This window comes from Arachis ipaensis, chromosome B9 (genome assembly GCF_059453495.1).
Source record: "Arachis ipaensis isolate K30076 ecotype BB chromosome B9, ASM5945349v1, whole genome shotgun sequence".
Classification (NCBI taxonomy): domain Eukaryota; kingdom Viridiplantae; phylum Streptophyta; class Magnoliopsida; order Fabales; family Fabaceae; genus Arachis; species Arachis ipaensis.
The window spans coordinates 18,347,262-18,366,925 of NC_142444.1; the positions used below are offsets into that span (position 1 = coordinate 18,347,262).

General features: G+C 33.5%; 1 protein-coding gene and 1 pseudogene across 1 annotated transcript; one reads left to right on the forward strand and one right to left on the reverse strand.

Annotated features, from left to right (window-relative positions):
- Positions 1-2,890: 2,890 nt before the first annotated feature.
- Positions 2,891-3,652, forward strand: LOC110266775 (uncharacterized). The gene has a single exon (XM_021111783.2). It carries the CDS (start codon positions 2,979-2,981, stop codon positions 3,597-3,599), a length of 621 nt encoding a protein of 206 aa, XP_020967442.1. The 5' UTR covers positions 2,891-2,978; the 3' UTR covers positions 3,600-3,652.
- Positions 3,653-17,835: 14,183 nt separating this feature from the next.
- LOC107615080 (acidic endochitinase-like) lies at positions 17,836-18,742 on the reverse strand (annotated as a pseudogene).
- Between the last annotated feature and the right edge of the window lie 922 nt (positions 18,743-19,664).

A 19,664-nucleotide genomic window follows, 5' to 3' on the forward strand; every position in this document is an offset into this window, starting at 1 on the left:
ATGTTACAATAGTGTAATACTACTGTAATATATATAGTCCAACATATACACCCAACATAAAGCCATAATATAAATAAATTTAGACATCAACTTATTGGACTCTATACACAGACGTTACCTGTCCTTCCACGCGTCGTCCGCTATTTGTGACACAAAATAACTACATACACTGACAAATGAAATAAGTACAAGAGAATTTTCTTGTCTTCTGTCACTGTACTGTAGCTTCTAATTAGTTAACCTTGCACAGTGTTGTGTTTTTTTTTTTTTTTTTTTAATGAACAAGTTACTTAGAACACTATTATTCATCTATAAAATTTTGTTTTTATAGCTTGATATCAAATCCGGCGCTTTTTAAGGGAAGGCTTTAGCTTTCCAATCGTAGGCCTAGGCCTTCTTGATCCTTTATCGGAGAGACAACCGTCTTGTCTTAACTGTCCCGAGTTACCGTTCTACCATTGTGGGTTGTGCTCATTAAATCATTAAAAGAGTTATCCCTGGATGATGCATTGTCTTGAACTGAATCAAGCTGAAGCAAGAGACACTTGACCGGCGAAGTTCAATCGACTTTCATTGACCTGAACTCATCAAAGTCAGCGTTAGATGAACGTACATTGAAAATTAATTTGAGAGCAACCCTAATCAAAACATTATTTTGGAAATGACCAATAATAAAATCACATAGGAAAAAAAATTACGTAAATTAAAGATTTAGCTAATAAATATTCAATTTATTTATTATCATATAAGAAATGTATAATAAAAGTTATATTTTTTTCAAAATAAATAATATTGAGTGGTGCTCCTAAAATACTTATTAACAAAACTTACATTAAAAGCGTGTTGAACCTCCACCTAACTATTGCAAGTCACCATCATGGAAATGAGTTGACAAAAGTCAACTACAAAAATTTAACATTTTCACATTGGAACACTCTTAATGCATGGATATGCTTATAATTTTTTTTTTGTGCGTGAATGAAATAGTTGAACACTTTATTATTACAACAGATTGAAAAGGAAGTCAATGTGATTGGGGTGACACACCACAATATATGTTAATCTTAATGTTCGTAAGTTTAAATTCTTATTTTGTGTACAGTCCACCATTTTTTTTAGTTTTATGCATCGAGGATATTTATTTATATGAGGTGATTCCTTAATTCGTTATCAATTTTTTTATTTTTCACATCAAAATTCAATCTTTGTAAGTCAAAATTAGTATAGTCTAGTTAAAAATCTATATTTTATATTTTACATTTTTTACCTAATTAATAATTTATAGGTCAAAATTAATATTTTCTATTTTTTTTCACACCGAAATTCAATTTTTATAAGTCAAAATTAATATAATCTAGTTAAAAATTTATATTTTATATTTTATATTTTTTATTAATTAATAATTTATAAGTCAAAATATATTTTGAGTTAAATGTCTATATTTTGTATTTTGTAAACAAAATATAATTTTACTAAGCTAAATTTGTCTCTCATACTCTCATCAATATGACAAAAAATAAATGTTTTTTTGAATGTTCACTCATTTTGAAACGAGGACGAAATTAGAATGCTCTTATTAAAAAAAAAAAAATAGCCCACAGAAACAAAACTTATTCTACTACGATGAAGACATTAAAAACCTCTAAGTTATAATTTTACGCAGACTACCCAATATGCTACCATAAAAAAAGCCCCAATTTCCACAGTCTTCTGCATCATCCAGTCTACTTTCATTAGATAATAATTTAATTATATCTAATTAATTACCATCAAAATAAAGAAAAAGAGAATCCCTTGGTCCTTCATAGGATGATAAATGGGCTTAAACCCACTGGGTTGTCTCGCATAACTCATTAAAAAAGACGAATTGGACTGAAAAATTGAGACCGTCACATAGCAAAAGTTCGTCTAATCTGCATCACTTAAATCGCGAGTTTTGGTGGGGCAGGGGGATTTAGTATTTTTTTGTAATTTTTTTGCCAAAATCCAATTTCTTCCTAATTTTTTGCAATATTTTATTCTTTAGGAATTGGTTCCAATGATGTTATTGACTTACAAGAAGATGAAGATGAGAATTGAGTATTTTGGAATATGATTATTTTGTTTTTGAGACAATATTTATAATTACAAATACTTTAATATTTATAAATGTAAAAATTATAATTTTTTTATGCCTTTGAAAATTATAAATTTATTAAAATGGTTGTGAAATTATATATATTATTTAATAGTTAGTACTTGGTAGTAAAAAAAAAAAAGAAATTTGACAAACTTAACCTATCAACCTGTCATCAGTCCGCTGTTAAGCAGAACAAAATAGGACCGTTTCACTAAATGAGACGGAAGAGACCAGCTCGCCAAAAAATAGACTTTTGACAAAATATGACGAAATGGACTTCCCCACTTATCACTTCTAGTCTTCTATCACAATGCTATTATGAATAGAGTACCAGAGACAGCATATTTTTTTCACATGTGACAGTCTTATAATGCACCGCTTATTAACAGTATCACATGATAATTTTGAGTGTAAGCACCGATGTCTCTTGCTTACTAGCCACTTAGACACTATGCTACTAGCCTACTACAAAATAATAACACGTAAATGTAAACATCATAACTCGGTTGAAAAAGACCCATATAGTGATTGGCTCATCTCTAATTTATTTGCCCAATTGTTATTTCTTTCCCCACTTTTATTCTTTATTCATAAACTTTTACCACTGACATTGTAAAATTAGACCAGCAGAATTAGAAGCTGGAATTTGAACATTCTAAACTGAACTTTAAGAATTCACCAACCGACTATTATTTTATTGCACCACCATTTAGCTACGACTACACATTATTTAATGTATTCTAGGTTCTTTTATTATATTACAAATAGGCATCGCTTAACATCATCATCATCAGTGAATTTAAATGCTTATTTGAGCCAGTCATTATGTGAACCATTCTTCTCTACAAAGGAAAAAACAATGGAGGGAAATTCAATACCAACAACTATGGCTATGAATCAGAATGGAGCACAGATAGGAAGAGCATCATCAAGGGATACCCAAAAGGGAAACTGGGTTGAAGAGATGCGAGGTTCTCTAATGGTTGTAGCAACGGTTATTGCAACCCTAACTTTCCAAATTGCAATAAACCCCCCAGGGGGCGTTTGGCAACAGGACTCAAATAACCAACAGGGTTGTGCTTCTGGAAACATCTGCAAAGCTGGCACTTCTGTTTTGGGCACTTCCTCCGATGACGAAAACCAACGCTTGAAATACGAAATGTTCATACTCTTATGCACTGTTTCTTTCACTGCATCACAGACTGTGATTCTTTTTCTGCTTACTGGCTTTCAGCTGCGTAATAGGCTGGTCATGTGGTTGTTGATTCTTGTTATGTGCCTCTCGGTTATTTGCTTGGCTGGGGCTTATGTGATCTCCATTTGGATGGTCATGAAGCCACTTGACAAGTTGATTAACAAAATCACCTTGTATTATGCCTTGTTTTGGGCTGGATTGGTTACTCTGCTTTGTCTCGCACTCTTGCTTCGCTTTCTCATCTGGCTGTTGAAGGAGTTCTACCGGTTTTTATGTTGCTTGTAGAGTAGTCAACTCATTCTTCTGCTCAATATCCGCTCAAATAATCAATTTATTGGTATGTTCAGAATTTAAATTTTGTTGTATAAACGATAGAATTTTGTAAAATTCAGAAATAAAAAGTGTATGTCTTTTTGATATAAATTAGTTTATTAGAATGTATTTAGTAGTGGTTGATTGTTTTAAGTTAATATTTGCGATAATAATTTATAATGATTCTATAAATAGTTTGTATCTTGTAATCATTAGACATAATTCAACACACATATTCCCTGAGTTCTAACATATTTGTTAAGCCGTTAAAAGATAATACAATAGTAATACGGTGAGTAGATGCATCATTTGTGGGGAGAATCATCTGCCGAAGTGCGTTGACGGTTAGAAGTGGTTGACGGTTAAAATTGAGTCAACTTCAACTTGGTTGAAACTTTAGGAATATGATAAATACGTGTACGTGTATGTGCCTCTGTATTCATTTTTTTCTTAGTTGGATGAGTTGTTTAATTATTTCAAAAATGTGTTAATTTAAATTAGTTTAGAGTTATTTTATTTTATATTTTTAATTAATTATCGTTTATTTTATTTTGTATTTTTTTACTTCTTGTTGAAATAATTGAATAATTTTAAATACAATAAATGTATCACAAATATATAATTTTAGGTTATTATCTCTAATATAACCAATATATTTTTACATGTGTAACTAATTGAAAAGTAATGATTCAGAGTCATAATTCATCTTCTTAATTATTCTCCTAATACTTAAAACTTAAAAGAGTAAAAAGTTTAAATATATATGTTATTTTTTAAAAATATCAAAAATTAAAAATAAAAAATTTAAAACTTTTTTATTTAGAAGTTAGGAGAATCAATAATGAATTAATACTTCTAATAATTTTTCTTAATTGAATTAGAGCTACTCATATAGTCATATGTATTTAGTATAATGTTTGGGAGGCATAATTTCACTTGCTTTTTTGTTTTGAATTCGTTCGTTTTCTTATTTTATATTCCTTAATTATTAATAAAATAAATAATTTTAGATGTAACAAAATGTAATTATAAATATCATATATATAAAATTATAAAGATAAGTTAATTAGTAGATAATTTTATGTTATAGTCTTCCTATTATTACTCATCAATCTAATCTGAGTTGTTAGTTAAAAAGTAACTAAATTATTACCTTTTATGATTCATTTTATTTTTAAAATAGTTCAACTACACATTCAAACATTTTTGTATCTAAGTTCAATCAAGCAGACACAAACTCAACAAAAATTACTTTTATTACACTTTATTACCTTTTATGATTCATTTCATTTTTAAAATAGTTCAACTACACATTCAAACATTTTTGTATCTAAGTTCAATCATGCAGACACAAACTCAACAAAAACTACTTTTATTACACTAGCGTGTACACACCCACGTTTTAATAATGCTTCTTCGTGTTTGTCTTCGCATTCTTCTTCTTCGCGTTCCTTTTTCTTCTTCGCGTGTTTTCTCTCAATCATCATTCTTTTATTGTTGCTATTGTTGCTGCGATTTTTCTTTTTCTCATTTTAGTTGAGTTTCATTTGGATCCAGAAATGAATTCGATGTGTTTTTGTTGATGATTGAATCTTTTTGACCGCTTATTTAAAATTGAACTAATTTCGGTTCATTTGTGAATTAATTGAGGTTCACTTGATGCTGCTGATAAATATTGACCAAATTTTTTATTTCTTAAATAATTTCGATTCATTTCTTAGTTTAATTGAGATTTATTTGGATCTAGAAATAAATTGTATATGTTTTTGTTGATGATTGAGTCTTTTTGACTGCTTGTTCAAAATTGAACTAATTTTAGTTCATTTGTATGTTAATTGAGGTTCAGTTGATGCTATTGTTAAGTTCTGATTAAGTTTTTTATTTCTTAAGTAATTTCGGTTCATTTATTAGTTTATTTGAGATTCATTTGGATCCAGAAATAATTTTGATGTGTATTTGTTGATGATTGAGTCTTTTTGACTGCTTGTTCAAAACTGAACTAATTGAATGGAATGGAGTAGAATATAATGCCATTGAATAAAGTGATAATGAATAATTTATTCTTTTTTACTAAAAATTTGGTGAATACTTATCAACAGCAGCAAGTGAACCTCAATTAGCACACAAATAAACCGAAATTAGTTTAGATTTAAACAAACAGTTAAAAAGACTCAATCATTAAGAAAAATATATCGAATTTATTTTGGAACTAAATAAACCGAAATTACTTAAAGAATAAAATATTTGGTCAATATTTATCAGTAGCATCAAGTGAACCTCAATTAACACAAACGAACCGAAATAAACTAATAAATAAATCGAAATTATTTAATGATGGCATAAGAGAAAATCATAACTAATAAAGATGTTAGGAAAATATTGGTGTTATTGGTGACGACGATAATGAAAAAGAAAAAGAAAAAGAAGAATACACAACATTGGGGAAGGAGGAGGAGAAGGGAAGAAGAAGAACCTGTGTGCGCAAATTTGGAAGGAGGAGGAGGAGGAGAAAGAAACAGAGAAGGAGAAGGAGAAGGAGAAGGAGAAGGAGAAGGGAAAGGAAATGGAGAAAGAGGAGGTGCGTGATTTAAAAAGTTGTTATAACAACTTGGTTAGACTTGGTTAAATATTTTGCTTGGACGTAGAACTTTATTGTTTTTAAAATTACTTTACTGAAAGCAAGAACCCAAAAAAAAAGAAAGCAATTGCAGTAAATCAACTGTCATGTTACAATAGTGTAATACTCAAGGTTGTGAGAATTGAATCGATTAATAAATTGTGAGGGACTAGTTTAACGGTTTAAAGTTTAATTGGAGTTCAATCAAGATTCAACTAAATATAAAATAAAATTATTAAAAATTTAATATACAAATTTTAAATATTCAAATTTGATAATTTTTAAACTAATAAAATCAAAATTTTGTAATTTTGCATAATATCTTATTTATATTTTATCATTAAAAATTTATTAAATATTTTTTTAAATAATATTTAAATTCTAATAAAATAATCAGCAATACTCATCAAATGACATTAAAAAGTATAGAACAAACAAATTTTTAAAAATAATTTCTAATAATTCAAAAATAGAAAAATCAGAGAATCTAAAACTAAAAAAATTAAACAATTAATCCACAGCAATTATACCACCGCCAACTCCAACTCAGAACACAACAAATATAGAAAAAAACAACAATTCACTCCAACTCAAAATGCAACAGAAAAAAAATAGCAACTTAAAAGTCAGATTTCAGTAATTCAGTAAAATTAACAAAATAAGCAACTATAAATTGAAGCAAACATAGAATCATTTAAAACAGAAACTTAAAATCATAAAACTTAACAAAAGAAAAAAAGCTGAACAAGCAGAGCTATCGACAACGACGGAGGAACCAAACTGACGTCAACGGAGGAACTAAATAGCTGGCGGCGGGAAGGAGCGAAACTCAACTATCAGCGGCGAGGGAGGAATGCCGAAATAGAGACGATGATCAAGAAACTGACCAGCAATGGAGAAATCCAATTGACCGCGCTTCGATCTATAAGTCCAGAGGCGAAGACGTGGAGGAGAAGATGATTGACAGCCAAGAGTTTCGAGTTGACTCTTTGTCTATCACTACCGGCGCGACTGCTGGTTGAGGAGAAGGGTTCGATGATGGCTGCTGGCTGCTGCTGTTGCTGGCTGAGAGAGAGGGGTAGTGGGTTTTCGGAGACTAGGTGATGAATGAGAAAGGGGATTAGAGTTGGGTTGGACTTAGTGTCTCACAGAGAGTTAGAAAGAGAAAGGGGTGGGGGTGGAGTAATGGTGTTCTGTGGGATTTTTTTTATACATACATCTGAACCTCAAAAAATCAGATTGATTTTGCAGGTTCACTAATTAACCGTCGGTTCGACCGATTTTTTAAACAATTTTTTACAGAACGAATTTAGACATCAACGAGATCGATCAGAAGATTGATTTTCAATTAATCTAATTGAATCGATCGGTTCGATCCAATTTTAAAAATATTGGTAATACTACTATAATACATATAGTCCACATGTACATCAAACATAAAGCAATAATATAAATAAATTCAGACATCAAGTGAATCTTCGCACTATCAGAATATTTGTAAGAATCGGAGTTTTTACATAAAATTATTTTAATAAAATAATAATTTTAAGTGTCCGAAGAAGATTCAAACTTTAGAAGTTTTAATTTGAAAATATAAAGATAAAATTTGAATTCAATGAATTTTTTTAAATGGGAAAATGTATCTTTTACAGAAAATTTTTGTAAAACTGCGTATCGGTGCTTAAGCCGACAGAACTGGCTCTAGTCTGTCCGGTACCATATTTTGAGAAAAATAATATTTTTAAAATTGAATTTATTATTTTAAAAGGACAAAAATAATTTAAAATTGAAAATCGGGCACTAATCTTAAAAATTTTGGCTCAAAGTACACTAAACGGACTAAATACGCTAACGGGTTGGATCGAGCTCAAACCGGACCCAAGGCCCAACATATATATGCTCATTAAATGAGCATTTCAGCTCATTCCACCCTAATTTAAAGAAGGGGGCGCAGCTGCATTGAGAGGTGAGGGAGAAGAAAGAGCACTATTCACCCTCACTTTCATTTGCTTGTAACTTGAGCTACAGAGCTCCAATTGACGAGCCGTTTGCGGCTACAAGAAGCTCTTATCGAGCTCTTTGTTTTTATCTAGGTTTTCCTGGTAAGAAATAAAAAATCAAGCTCCAATTTTCTGTCCTAACTTCTGTGTATTTTTTGTTATAGTTTCTGAGTAGATTTTTGTGGTTTTAGTTGTTTAGGTGATCTCTAGTAGTGGGTAATTATTAGATTTTACCCCAATCACTGTTGAAAAAGATAAGAAATCTCTATATCCTTGTGGTTTGGTGTGGTATAAGCTTTAGTTGTTAATGCATGGTTATGTTGTATATATGAAGCTTGTTTTTGGAGTTGGTTGTGGCTTTTGGTTTGGCTTTGGTGGTTTGGAGCTTGGTGGAAGCTTGTTGGAATCAAGTTTGGTGTTTGAGTATATTCAGAATCGACCAAGGTATGGTTTCGGTTTCCTCTATGTAATATGTAATATTTCTGGATACTTAGGCTAGTAGACCTTAAGATAAGATTGAATTGATGGTAATTGTTGGTTATTATTATTGTGGTTGATGATGATTGTTGGAAATCATTGGTGTCGATGAGTATTGATGGTGGGTTGGATTATGTATGAGGCATGTGAATTGTGATGAAGATTTTATGAGTTGTATGTATTGGAGTGTGATTATGATGTTGTTGAGGAAATTGATGATTGGTGTTGTTGATGAGAATTGATAGATGTAGTGGTAGTGTTGTGTGGAATGAATTCGAATAATAATAATGATGATTATATGATTTGATGATGAATGATGATAATTGGGTATATAGCTTGTATATGGAATAATGTTATTGTAATTGGGATTAGTGAGTGAATTGAGGAATGGAAGCGATTTGGGTATTTTGGTAGTGATATATGTTGGATTCGTGGTGGGAAAAGTTGGAAGATGTTGAGTTTGAAAAATTTATATATAAATGATGATCAAACATTATTAAAATATTAGTTAGGAAATTATTAAATTGTTATTTGTTTAAATTGCTTCGAATGGTTTGTTTGATATTTTTGTTAGCGTGCAGGAAAGAAATCTAATGGGCCAAAAGCCATGAGAGCCTAACTTCTTAATTGAATTAATTAAGCCTTGTGCAAAATTAATTCAAACATGAATGGTTGAATATTGAAAAGAAAAACGGCCTATATCACAAGCCCATAAAATCAAAATTGATAAATCAAAGAAAGGAACCCAAGGACTTCAAAGCATGCTTCGGTTACATGGAATCCAAATCTAAACTCAATTGACTTCATTCCTCAAGTAATCAAAAGCCTAACACGTGACTCCATGTCTTGGTAACTGAAAGTAAAAAATTAATTTGATTTAATTACATTGAAAGTCTTACACGTTACTTTATGACTTGGGGAATGGAAGTGATAATTCAATTTGTTTTAATTCCATTCATTGCTTCCTTCGAAAGTTTCCTTTTCTCTTCTCTCTCCTCTCTCATGTTTTTAGTCACTTCCATCAACAGAGAAGAAGATAGAAGAAGATATCACAGAAAAGCCTATGAAAGATATTTGCTACAGAAGGAAAAATTTGAAGAAAAGCTTCAAGATTTTCGTTGCCAAGAAAAGAAGCAATCCACCTCTCTCAGGAAGAAGATATAACTTGGTAAAAGTTCATTTCTATTTTTGTTCATCAAAGAAAGAAGATAGCTTCTGAAGTCTCAAGTAGGAAAAAACAAAAATGGAAAACCTGAAGCACTCCTGGGTCAGAAGCAGATCAAGGATCCGAATCCTTTCTTGGAGCCAAAGACAAGATCAAGGGATCAGATTGAAGGAGCTTGATGAAAAGGGTTGAGAGAGGTACATGCATGTTGATTTTTGTTTTTCCCTCTCTCTTCTCTTTGTCTGAACCGTTGCTGTTTTTGGTTGGAAAAGAAGTTGTTTGGTTGAACCAGTTTCAACCTTGGAAACTTCCCCTTCTATATTAAGGGTGAACGGCCAAGGGTTGAGATCAATGAGAGAAAGTGAAAAAGCACAAAATTCTCATAGCTACCAGAGCTTCCTGAGTTCTTCTCCTTCAATGGTGTTGATTTTATTTTCTTTTTCTTAGTTTTGTCTGTCTGAGTCTCATGGTTAAATAGCAAACTTGGTGAGGTTTGTAAGAAAAAATCAGTGAGAGAAAAAAGGCAGTGATCAAAATTAGAGAAAAAGCCATAGATGTCTTAGAGTTTCTTTATACATTTGTATGTTGTGTTTCATGGTCCTATGGGGATCCCCCCGCAAGTTGGGTTAGCACTGTGCAGTTGAAAACTTGGTTTGAGTCCAAGTCTAAGCGTGTATACGCACAACCCTATGCGTACGCACACTGCCCTGTTTTTCAATAAAAACCTTGATTTTAACTGTTTTACTCTCCCAGCAAGCTTGCAAACTTCCGTAACACTTGTTCAAAACTTTTTGCTAGTTTTAGAATCTTGAACCAAGGGGGAAAAATAATAAAGGAATAAAAATGGTATTTTTTTATTTATGAGTTTAGAGCCGGTGACACAGGTTTTGGAAGGTTTGTGTAATTTCTAGCTTGAGTGGTGATTGTTGAGTTGTGAAGTATGTGGTTGAAGAGATTTTTGAGAAGTTGGAAACCGGTGATGGTTATGATTAGTTGAGAACTTGGAAAGGAATGATGAAATTATTGGATTATATGGGAGTGTGCGGAGCCTATATCTCCGGCGTGGCAGATTTTTCTGTTGCATGAGTGTGTGGAGCCTATATCTCTGGCGTGGCAGTTTCTCTGCTGTAAGAGTGTGCCCAACACTGTATTTTTGGAATGATTTATGTTGAGACATTTGTTGTTGTTTCCTTCCTTACTGCATGAGTGTGCAGAACCTATATCTCTGGCGTAACAGACTCCCTGCTGCATGAGTGTGTGGAGCCTATATCTCCGACGTGATAGATTTCTCTGTTACATGAGTGTGCAGAGCCTATATCTCTGGGAGTGGCAGGAAGGCTACATCCGAAAGGATGTGTCGGGTTGGCATTTACAGATCGACAAGTGATATCACGAGCCAATAGGACAGACATTCGTCATATGCATCCCTTATGTGCTTGTTTGCTTTGATTACTTGAGTTTGCCTAATTGTATAATATTCCTACTTACTTCTTGAATTACTTACTATATATAAATATTACCAGTGTATTACTTGCTTTCATTATCTGTGATTGTCTGGTGCTGAGGAGGTTAGGTAGGCGGTGGCGATGGGATCGCACGGAAGTTAGGTTGGTGAAGGCTGTGGGATATATCGGTGACTAGTTTTAGTTAGAAATTTCCTAAGTTTAAATAACCTTGTTTATTGTTTACGGGTTAAGTTATTTATTTGGTTAAGCTTGAATATCGGTATCGATGTGAAGTTCTAGGATTGTCTTTGGCATCCCGAAACCTTACATCTTATATATTGGGCACTGTTACCATGCTAAAAACCTCCGGTTCTCATACCATATGTTGCTGTTGATTTTCAGATGCAAGTCGTAATTCACCTCAGTGAAATTGCGGACATGGTGACAGAGCAGAGTATGTTCTCTTCCTTGTTTATTTCTATTTTATTTGCTGTAGTACTTTCTCTCACCTTTGTATTTTAGACTTTATGGCCTTAGAGATTTGAATTGAGAGATAAGTTGTATAAGCGGTTTTAAACTTCCAAAGCTCTTTTGTATCTCAGTTTGACTAGCCGGCCTAAACTCCGCAGGCTGTGACTAGTTCTCTTTTTGGTATATCACACTTATATATGTCTTGTTTAATTTAAATATTACCTTGTGTATCCTGGAGCTATCTACAAGGTTTTATATATTAGGTCTTGTTCTATTCGTACCTACGCATTTAGTTATCGTGAACGCTTCGCGTTTCGTAATTCTACTTTACGCAATTTGAGCTTTTATTCCTTCATCAGGCTTCTAATGGTACTATTTTTTTCTATATATGTATATATATAATATTATACGAGCCTTAGAACTGTCGTGACATTTTGTTATCCTTTGCTTTACGGCGCGAGGTAAGGCTTAGGCTAAAGGGGTGTTACAATATTCTTAACATCAACACACACACTATATAATCGCAACAAAAATTTTGTTCAATATCTTAACCAGTTGTAGAAAATAAGTTGTTTCAACCTGCTTTTCTATTAGTCATGAATACGTATATATACATCTTTTGATATGAAATTATATCAAATCTTTCCTATCTTAAAAGGCATAATTTACGATCCTAATAAATTAGAATGCATAATTTCCTATCCTAGTAATAAATATACACAGGAGCACTCTTTCAGTACTATATCTATACTTAATTATAGAAATATTATTGATATAATATTTTTATTAATACCCCCCTCAAGTTGGAGCATGCAAGTCTTCAATGCCCAACTTGACCAATATTGCCTCAAACTTGTTGGCACCAAGAGCTCTAGTAAAAAGGTAAGCTAACTGAGTGTGAGTGGAAACATAAGATGGAAGGAGGCGTTGGTGCATGATCTCATCCCAAACAAGATGACAGTCTACTTCAATGTGCTTCATACGATCATGAAAAATTAGATTTTTAGCAATGTGAAGAGCTACTTGACCGTCGCAATAGAGACGAATGGGGACATGATGAGGCACATATAGAAAGAAGAGTATATCTTTAATCCACTTTAATTCTTTTTTTTGTTTGAGTCATTGAACGATATTCAGCTTTAGCAGAAGAGGCAGACACTGTATGTTGTTTCTGAGTTTTCTAAGATATTGGTGAGTTACCAAGCTGGATGAACCACCCAGTGATTGACTTGCGAGTGAGTGGACAACTAGTCCAATAGGAGATACACCATCCATAGAGCTACAAATTTTTCTCTCATGGGAGAAGAATTCCTTGCCCAGGGTGTCCCTTTAAATAGCGTACAACACGTAAAGCGGCTTGCCAGTGTTCGATGCGTGGATTTTGCATGAACTGGGATAACATGTGAACACTGTAGGCTAGATCAGGCCGAGTAAAACACAAATAAATCAGTCTTCCAACAAGCCGACAATATATGCTAGGATCGGATAAAAGAGAACCTGTGGCTGACCTCAATCGATATTCTCTTCGCACGGTGTTGTTACATGCTTAGCACCTAGAAGTCCTGTTTCGGTGATTATGTCCAAAGCATATTTTCTTTGGCAAAGAAAGATTCCAGTCGGAGATCTAGCAACCTCAACTCCCAAGAAGTATTTCAATCGGCCTAAATCTTTCATGTGAAAACATGTGTGTAAATACTCTTTGAAAGGTTGAATTGCAACACTATTATTTCCTGCAATTACAAGGTCATCAAAATATACCAAAACTACCAATTGTACGCTATTGTGGCGAAGGCTAAACAAGGAATGGTCCTTTGGTGATTGCTTAAAATCATATCAAAGGAGTGCAGATGAAAATTTTGCAAACCAGCAACGTGGAGCCTGCTGCAGTCTGTAGAGAGATTTCTGAAGTTTACAAACCAGTCCTTGTTGAGGCACTTGAAAACTAGGAGGAAGTTTCATGTAAACATCCTCATTAAGTTCTCCATGAAGAAATGCATTGTGGACATCCATCTAGTGAAGTTCCCAATCCTAGGCTGCTGCCACTGCGAGTGTTGTGCGAATTGTTACCATATTTACCATTAGAAAAAACGTTTTCATTGTAATCCAAGCTTTCACTTGATTATTTTCCAAAATTACCAGTCTTGCTTTGAACCTCTCTATTGTCTTGTCAGAATTGTATTTAATTTTATAAACCCACTTACACCATGTGCTTTCTTTCCTGGGGGAAGGGTTGTGAGCTTCCAAGTTGAAGTGCACAAATTTCTTGGGACATCGGTTCACGCCAGGCTCCTGTTCCGTCTAGAGAGACGCAAGAAAACTACAGTGTTGTTTGGAAAAAGAATTATAATTCACAACATTTTGTATAGGATAGGACACACCTGAGAATTTTGATGGAGAGGGAGGTTGGTCGGTAGGGCTTATTGGTATCGTGACAGTAGAGACAAAATTGCGCAACCTGACTGAGGGTGTCTTCATGCGGTGACCCCAACCAAGTGGAACGTCCATTGTGACCAGTGATAGATCGGAAGTCGGCGTTGTTTCTGGTGTACTTGGTTCCGATGTATCATTAGCGTTGTATTCTTTAATCTCTTCATTAAGCTCATGTCCCCCTTGTTTGTCAATAGGTGCTTCAATGAAGGAATCCCCAGCACAGTCATTTAAGTGTGGAGTACCAGGCCCAATTGTGGGTGTTAAACTTGGCCCATTGTGTGTGTCTTCTTCAACAATTATTTCTGCCATAGGAGATCCAATATCTTCAATCCTTGGTTCAAAAGCCTGATCCACTTTAAATGGGAACGTATCTTCAACAAAATGGACATCACGAGAGACGAAATTTTTTTTTCCAAGTCAAATAGTTTCCATCCTTTTTGCCCAAAAGGATACCCGACAAACACATATTTTCGGCTATGGCTGGTAAATTTGTCCCGTTGCCTATTCTGATTTTGAGCATAATACAAAGAGTCAAAAATTCGCAAGTTTTCATAACTTGGAATTGTTTCATGAAAAACTTCATATGGAGTCCTACCCTTTAGTATTGAGGATGGCGTACGATTAATTAAATAGCCAGCAGTTAAGACACATTCTCCCCAAAACTGAATAGGAAGATTGCCTTAAAAGCGAAATGATCAAGCAACATTGAGAATATGTCGATGTTTGCGCTCCACTTGTCCATTTTATTGCGGTGTACTAACACATGACGATTGGTGAACAATGCCTTGTTGTAGGAAATGTTGTTTTAAACACATGAATTCCATTCTATTATCAGATCGAACCATTTTAAGATACTTGTTATATTGGCGTTCAACCAAAGTAAAAAATTTTTTCAATGTGATTGATACTTCAGCCTTTTCTTTCAACAAATATATCCAAACCGCTCGTGAACAATCATCCACAATAGTTAAGAAATATGAAGCACTACATGAGGAGGGAGTTCTATAGGGCCCCACAAGTCACAATGAATTAAATAAAAAATATTAAAAGCTTGATAATCACTTAAAGAAAACTTATCTCTTGTTTGTTTGGATTTTTCACAAATTTCACAAATCTCATTGCTTGTATATTTCTCACTTACATTACGGAGCATTTGCATAATTTTAAATGATGGATGCCCTAGTCTCTTATGCCAAAGTGCTAGTTGATTCTCTGTTCTTGCATGACAAGCTTGAATCTTGTGTGCCCCCACGATACCAATAAAGCCCATCTTTTCGCTCACCCGCTCCAATCAGCACCCTCGAAGTGCGGTCCTATATGACACAATTTATCAGTAAATTGTACTAGACAGTATTCTTCATCTGTTAATTGAAAAACTGAGAGTAAGTTGCATTTTAATTGAGGTACATAGAGAATGTTTTTCAATTCAAGTCATCCTTCAAGTATCATTGTTCCTTACTTGTACGCTATCACTTGCTCTCCATCTGATAAACCTACTGGCCACCCGCGTATAGTTTTCTTTTCACACAAATTTTTCAGGTTTTCCGTCATGTGGTTGGAAGCTCCATTATCAATGATCCATGAATAAAAAATTCTCTTACCAATCATTTTTCAGAGTCATTTGATTTTTGCTTTTTGATCATATCTACCAATACTTTCCATTACTCATTGGTCAATCTTGACATCTCACATGTCGCGTCTTCCGTGTTGATAGCATGGCTACCACTTCTATTGGTGTGTGCCACATGTGCATGTGCTGGAATTCCTTGAGTACACGTGCCTTGTCGTCCGTAGCCTTTGCCATCGTCTCTTCTTTCATTCCGTAGCCGATCTCCCCACCATTCTGGATACCCTATAATCTAAAAGCATCCTTTAATATCATGCCCACTTTTGTCACAGTTAGAGCATATTGTTGATTTTTGGCTAGGATCTCCTCGTCTTTTCGTCTTGTTCTCTGCCTGCATCGCAAGTCCCACAACCAACCCTATCTCTTCTGATGCCTTAGCCATCATCTTCACTCTCTCCTCTTGCACTAGCATTGCGTACACACGATTCAGCGATGGCGAATGATCTGTTGCCAAGATATTTGACAGCACTGTTCTGTAACTCGCATCATCTAGGCCCATAAAAAATTGGTGGACCCTCTCTTCTTTCCTTCACTTTTCAAGTTGAGATCCAATCCTGCACTTACATCCACCATACGTGCATTTGGGAATTTGCTCGTACTGTATACTAATTCATCCCACAGTACTTTCAATTTCTCATAATATGCCGTCATGGCCATTCCTTCCTGCTTGCATGTCGTCAAATCTGACTTCAGTTGTTGTATTTGTGGTGGTCCGTTCACAGTGAAAAATTGCTTTTTAATATCTTCCCACAGTGTCCGCGCGTTGTCAACATACGCAACGATTGACCGTAGGCTTGGTTTGATCGTGTTCAAGATCCATGATACAATCATGGATTGGACTGTCCACCAATCCTCAAGATCAGATGCACCTTGTTCTGGTTGCGTGAGAGTTCCATCGATAAATCCCCATTTTCTCCGAGCCCAAATTGATATTTTCATAGCCCTGGCCCATTCCTTATAATTTTCTCCACGCAACTGCACTTGCATGATTACATTTCTTGGATTGTCTCTCGAATTGAGGTCATATGGCGAGTAAATTTTCTTAGTTCATTTTTCTAAAGCCTCTGTTACATTTACATAGTTCTTTCCTAGTTCTGCTGCCTTGGTTATGTAACCCAAGTTCTTTTTGTGTTTGTCGGTATTAGAGTATGTTCTGATATCATGTAAAAAATAAGTTGTTTCAACCTACTTTTTCATTAGTCATGAACACGTATATATACATCTTTTGATATGAAATTATATCAAATTTTCCTATCTTAAAAGACATAATTTACAATTCTAATAAATTAAAATGCATAATTTTCTATCCTAATAATAAATATACACAAAAGTACCCCTTCAATACTATATATATACTCAATTATAGAAATATTATTAATATAATATTTCCATTAATATCAGTTAAGGTTACATAAATATCCCATTTTTTATCTTCTAATTATATGCTTGCTGAACCTACTTACACCAAACAATGGACTCTCCATGTGATACACATGGAATAACAATCTAAAGTTTATCTATTTAAACTTTTAATACGATAAAAAAATGCTAATAAAAGTTTATTAAAATTTATTATTTTTAATTATTAATTAATTATTAATATTTAAAAATATAAAATAGAATATATTATTAAATTATTAAATTATTAAATTAAAAAAATTAAATTAATAATTAAGTGCATTTTTCTCTTAGACACCCCCATACACCCAATATAAAGGCACGCACAATAATATAACGAACTAACGGAGCCAACACACAATATAACTAACTAACGGAATTTCTCAAAGTCGTCTTATTTATTCTCGAATATCTATATTGTTATTACATAAATACACTGATACAAACACACGAAACTGTTCACGTAGCACAAAACATGTGTAGTGACGAGTAACACCTACATACACTAAACGTCCTACTTAATTATTAATATTATTCGTAATTATACAGATAATAATAATATATTATATAACTAATTAATTAGACACTACTCCCCTTAATGGCATCACTGTAATGGTTTTGAACATCAAAAGATCTGTCCCAAACCATAACTCCACCGTACTTCTTAGATTTCTTGATAGCAGGAAGAACCTTAGAAGTGAGCACATTAGGAGGAATATAACCGCTATTAGCGGCGGCCTGAGAAGCCGGCACTCCTAAGAACACTTGCTTAGCTTGACTTGAACTCCACTTGTTCCATGCATTAACAAGACTATTAGTGTTTCCATTAGAATACTGGCACTCACCATTGTTGTAGAACTGAACCCAGACATAATCGAACAGACCAGTTTTGATGGCAGCATCCAAGTGTTTATCAGGGAACGGACACTGCGGCGCGCCGGAAAGAAACACCTTATTGTGCTGGCTATGAGAATTGAGTGCCTTGGCGAGCACGTCATAGTACTCAACCCCGCCGGTTTCAATGTCGAAATCGATTCCATCTAAGACAGCATTACCTAAAGGTCTTGAATTTGAGGATGGTGATCCTCCAAGGAAATGATTCCAAAGATAGGTTGCAAGATTTCTGACTTCATCAGCTGAATTGAGAGAGTAACCTGAAGTGCCACCTCCAAGAGAGAGGAACACCTTGATTCCTTTTCTTTGGCAAGTCTTGATTTGGTTGCTTGTTGTTTGCGGGATTGCAGTGGGCAGCAAGGTTGAGCTGTGGGTTTTGGGAGTTGCCAAATTTGGATAAGAAAGCTATGTTCACAAATTTGTAGTTACCGGTGTTGCATGCATCTGAAAGTGAACCTTCATTGGTGTGTTGGCCCCAATACACCGCAATTCCAGCAGCATGGGACGGCGTAATAAACACAGAAAGCAGCAACAAAGGTAGTAATAATAATAATATGGCTGATGATGATGAAAGTTGTTTTAAGGATGCCATGTTTTAGATTCTTTGTTGTTGTGATGTTTTGTTTGATCTTCAGAGGATGTTGAAGAGGATACACCCTTTTATAGGAGTTAGTTAGGGTTTGAAAAAAAAAATTACAAAATTAATTAGGGATAGAGTCATAGATACGTGCCTGCCCTTGGTAAATTGTTTGAAGTCATTGAGGTAAGAAAAGTAAGAAGAACCATCCAACACTGGCTTTGTTTTTTAAACCCCATTGACTGACTATAGTGTTAAAATAGCATTATCTGGAGTCAAGTTTGGAAGTTAAGATAGCACAAGAAATTAGATACAATTATTTCTTTTTTCTCTACGCAATGACGTGTCTGCTTAAAAATTCAACAATGTTATATTATTTGTTATCTTGATCAGATCAACATATCACATAATTAATTTATGTTTTATTTTCTATTTAATTTCATCTTTATTAAAACAACCATATTATATATATACCAAAATCAATTATCATAATTAATTATGAATATAAAATATATATTAAATATAAATATATTAAATAATATATTAAAAATAAATTAAATAATACATATATTTATACATAAATATATTGTTAGGAACTAATTTTAATATACAAATAATTTTTTATTATTAAAAATAGAGGACGTGAACAAACAAAGACAATAATTATTTGAGTTTATGAAATTATTGGATAAGGAATAATTTCATAAAATATAAGCTAATTTTAATAAAGATTTTTTAAGTTTATTTAATGAAATACTCACAAAAAAATTGTCCGCGCATGATAAAAAAAAAATAATAAATGACTAAAGTTCTCCGATACCACTAAAATTAAATTCAAAGAACAAGTCTAACCTGACTAACCACATTGATTACACGGTACTAGCTTGGATGTTAACACCCCACTTCTGGGAATCTATTGACGGAAACTAATGAGCTT

What these genes read in the sequence shown, in the direction of transcription:
- LOC110266775 (XM_021111783.2), top strand. Translation starts at nt 2,979, where the DNA reads ATGGAGGGAAATTCAATACCAACAACTATGGCTATGAATCAGAATGGA.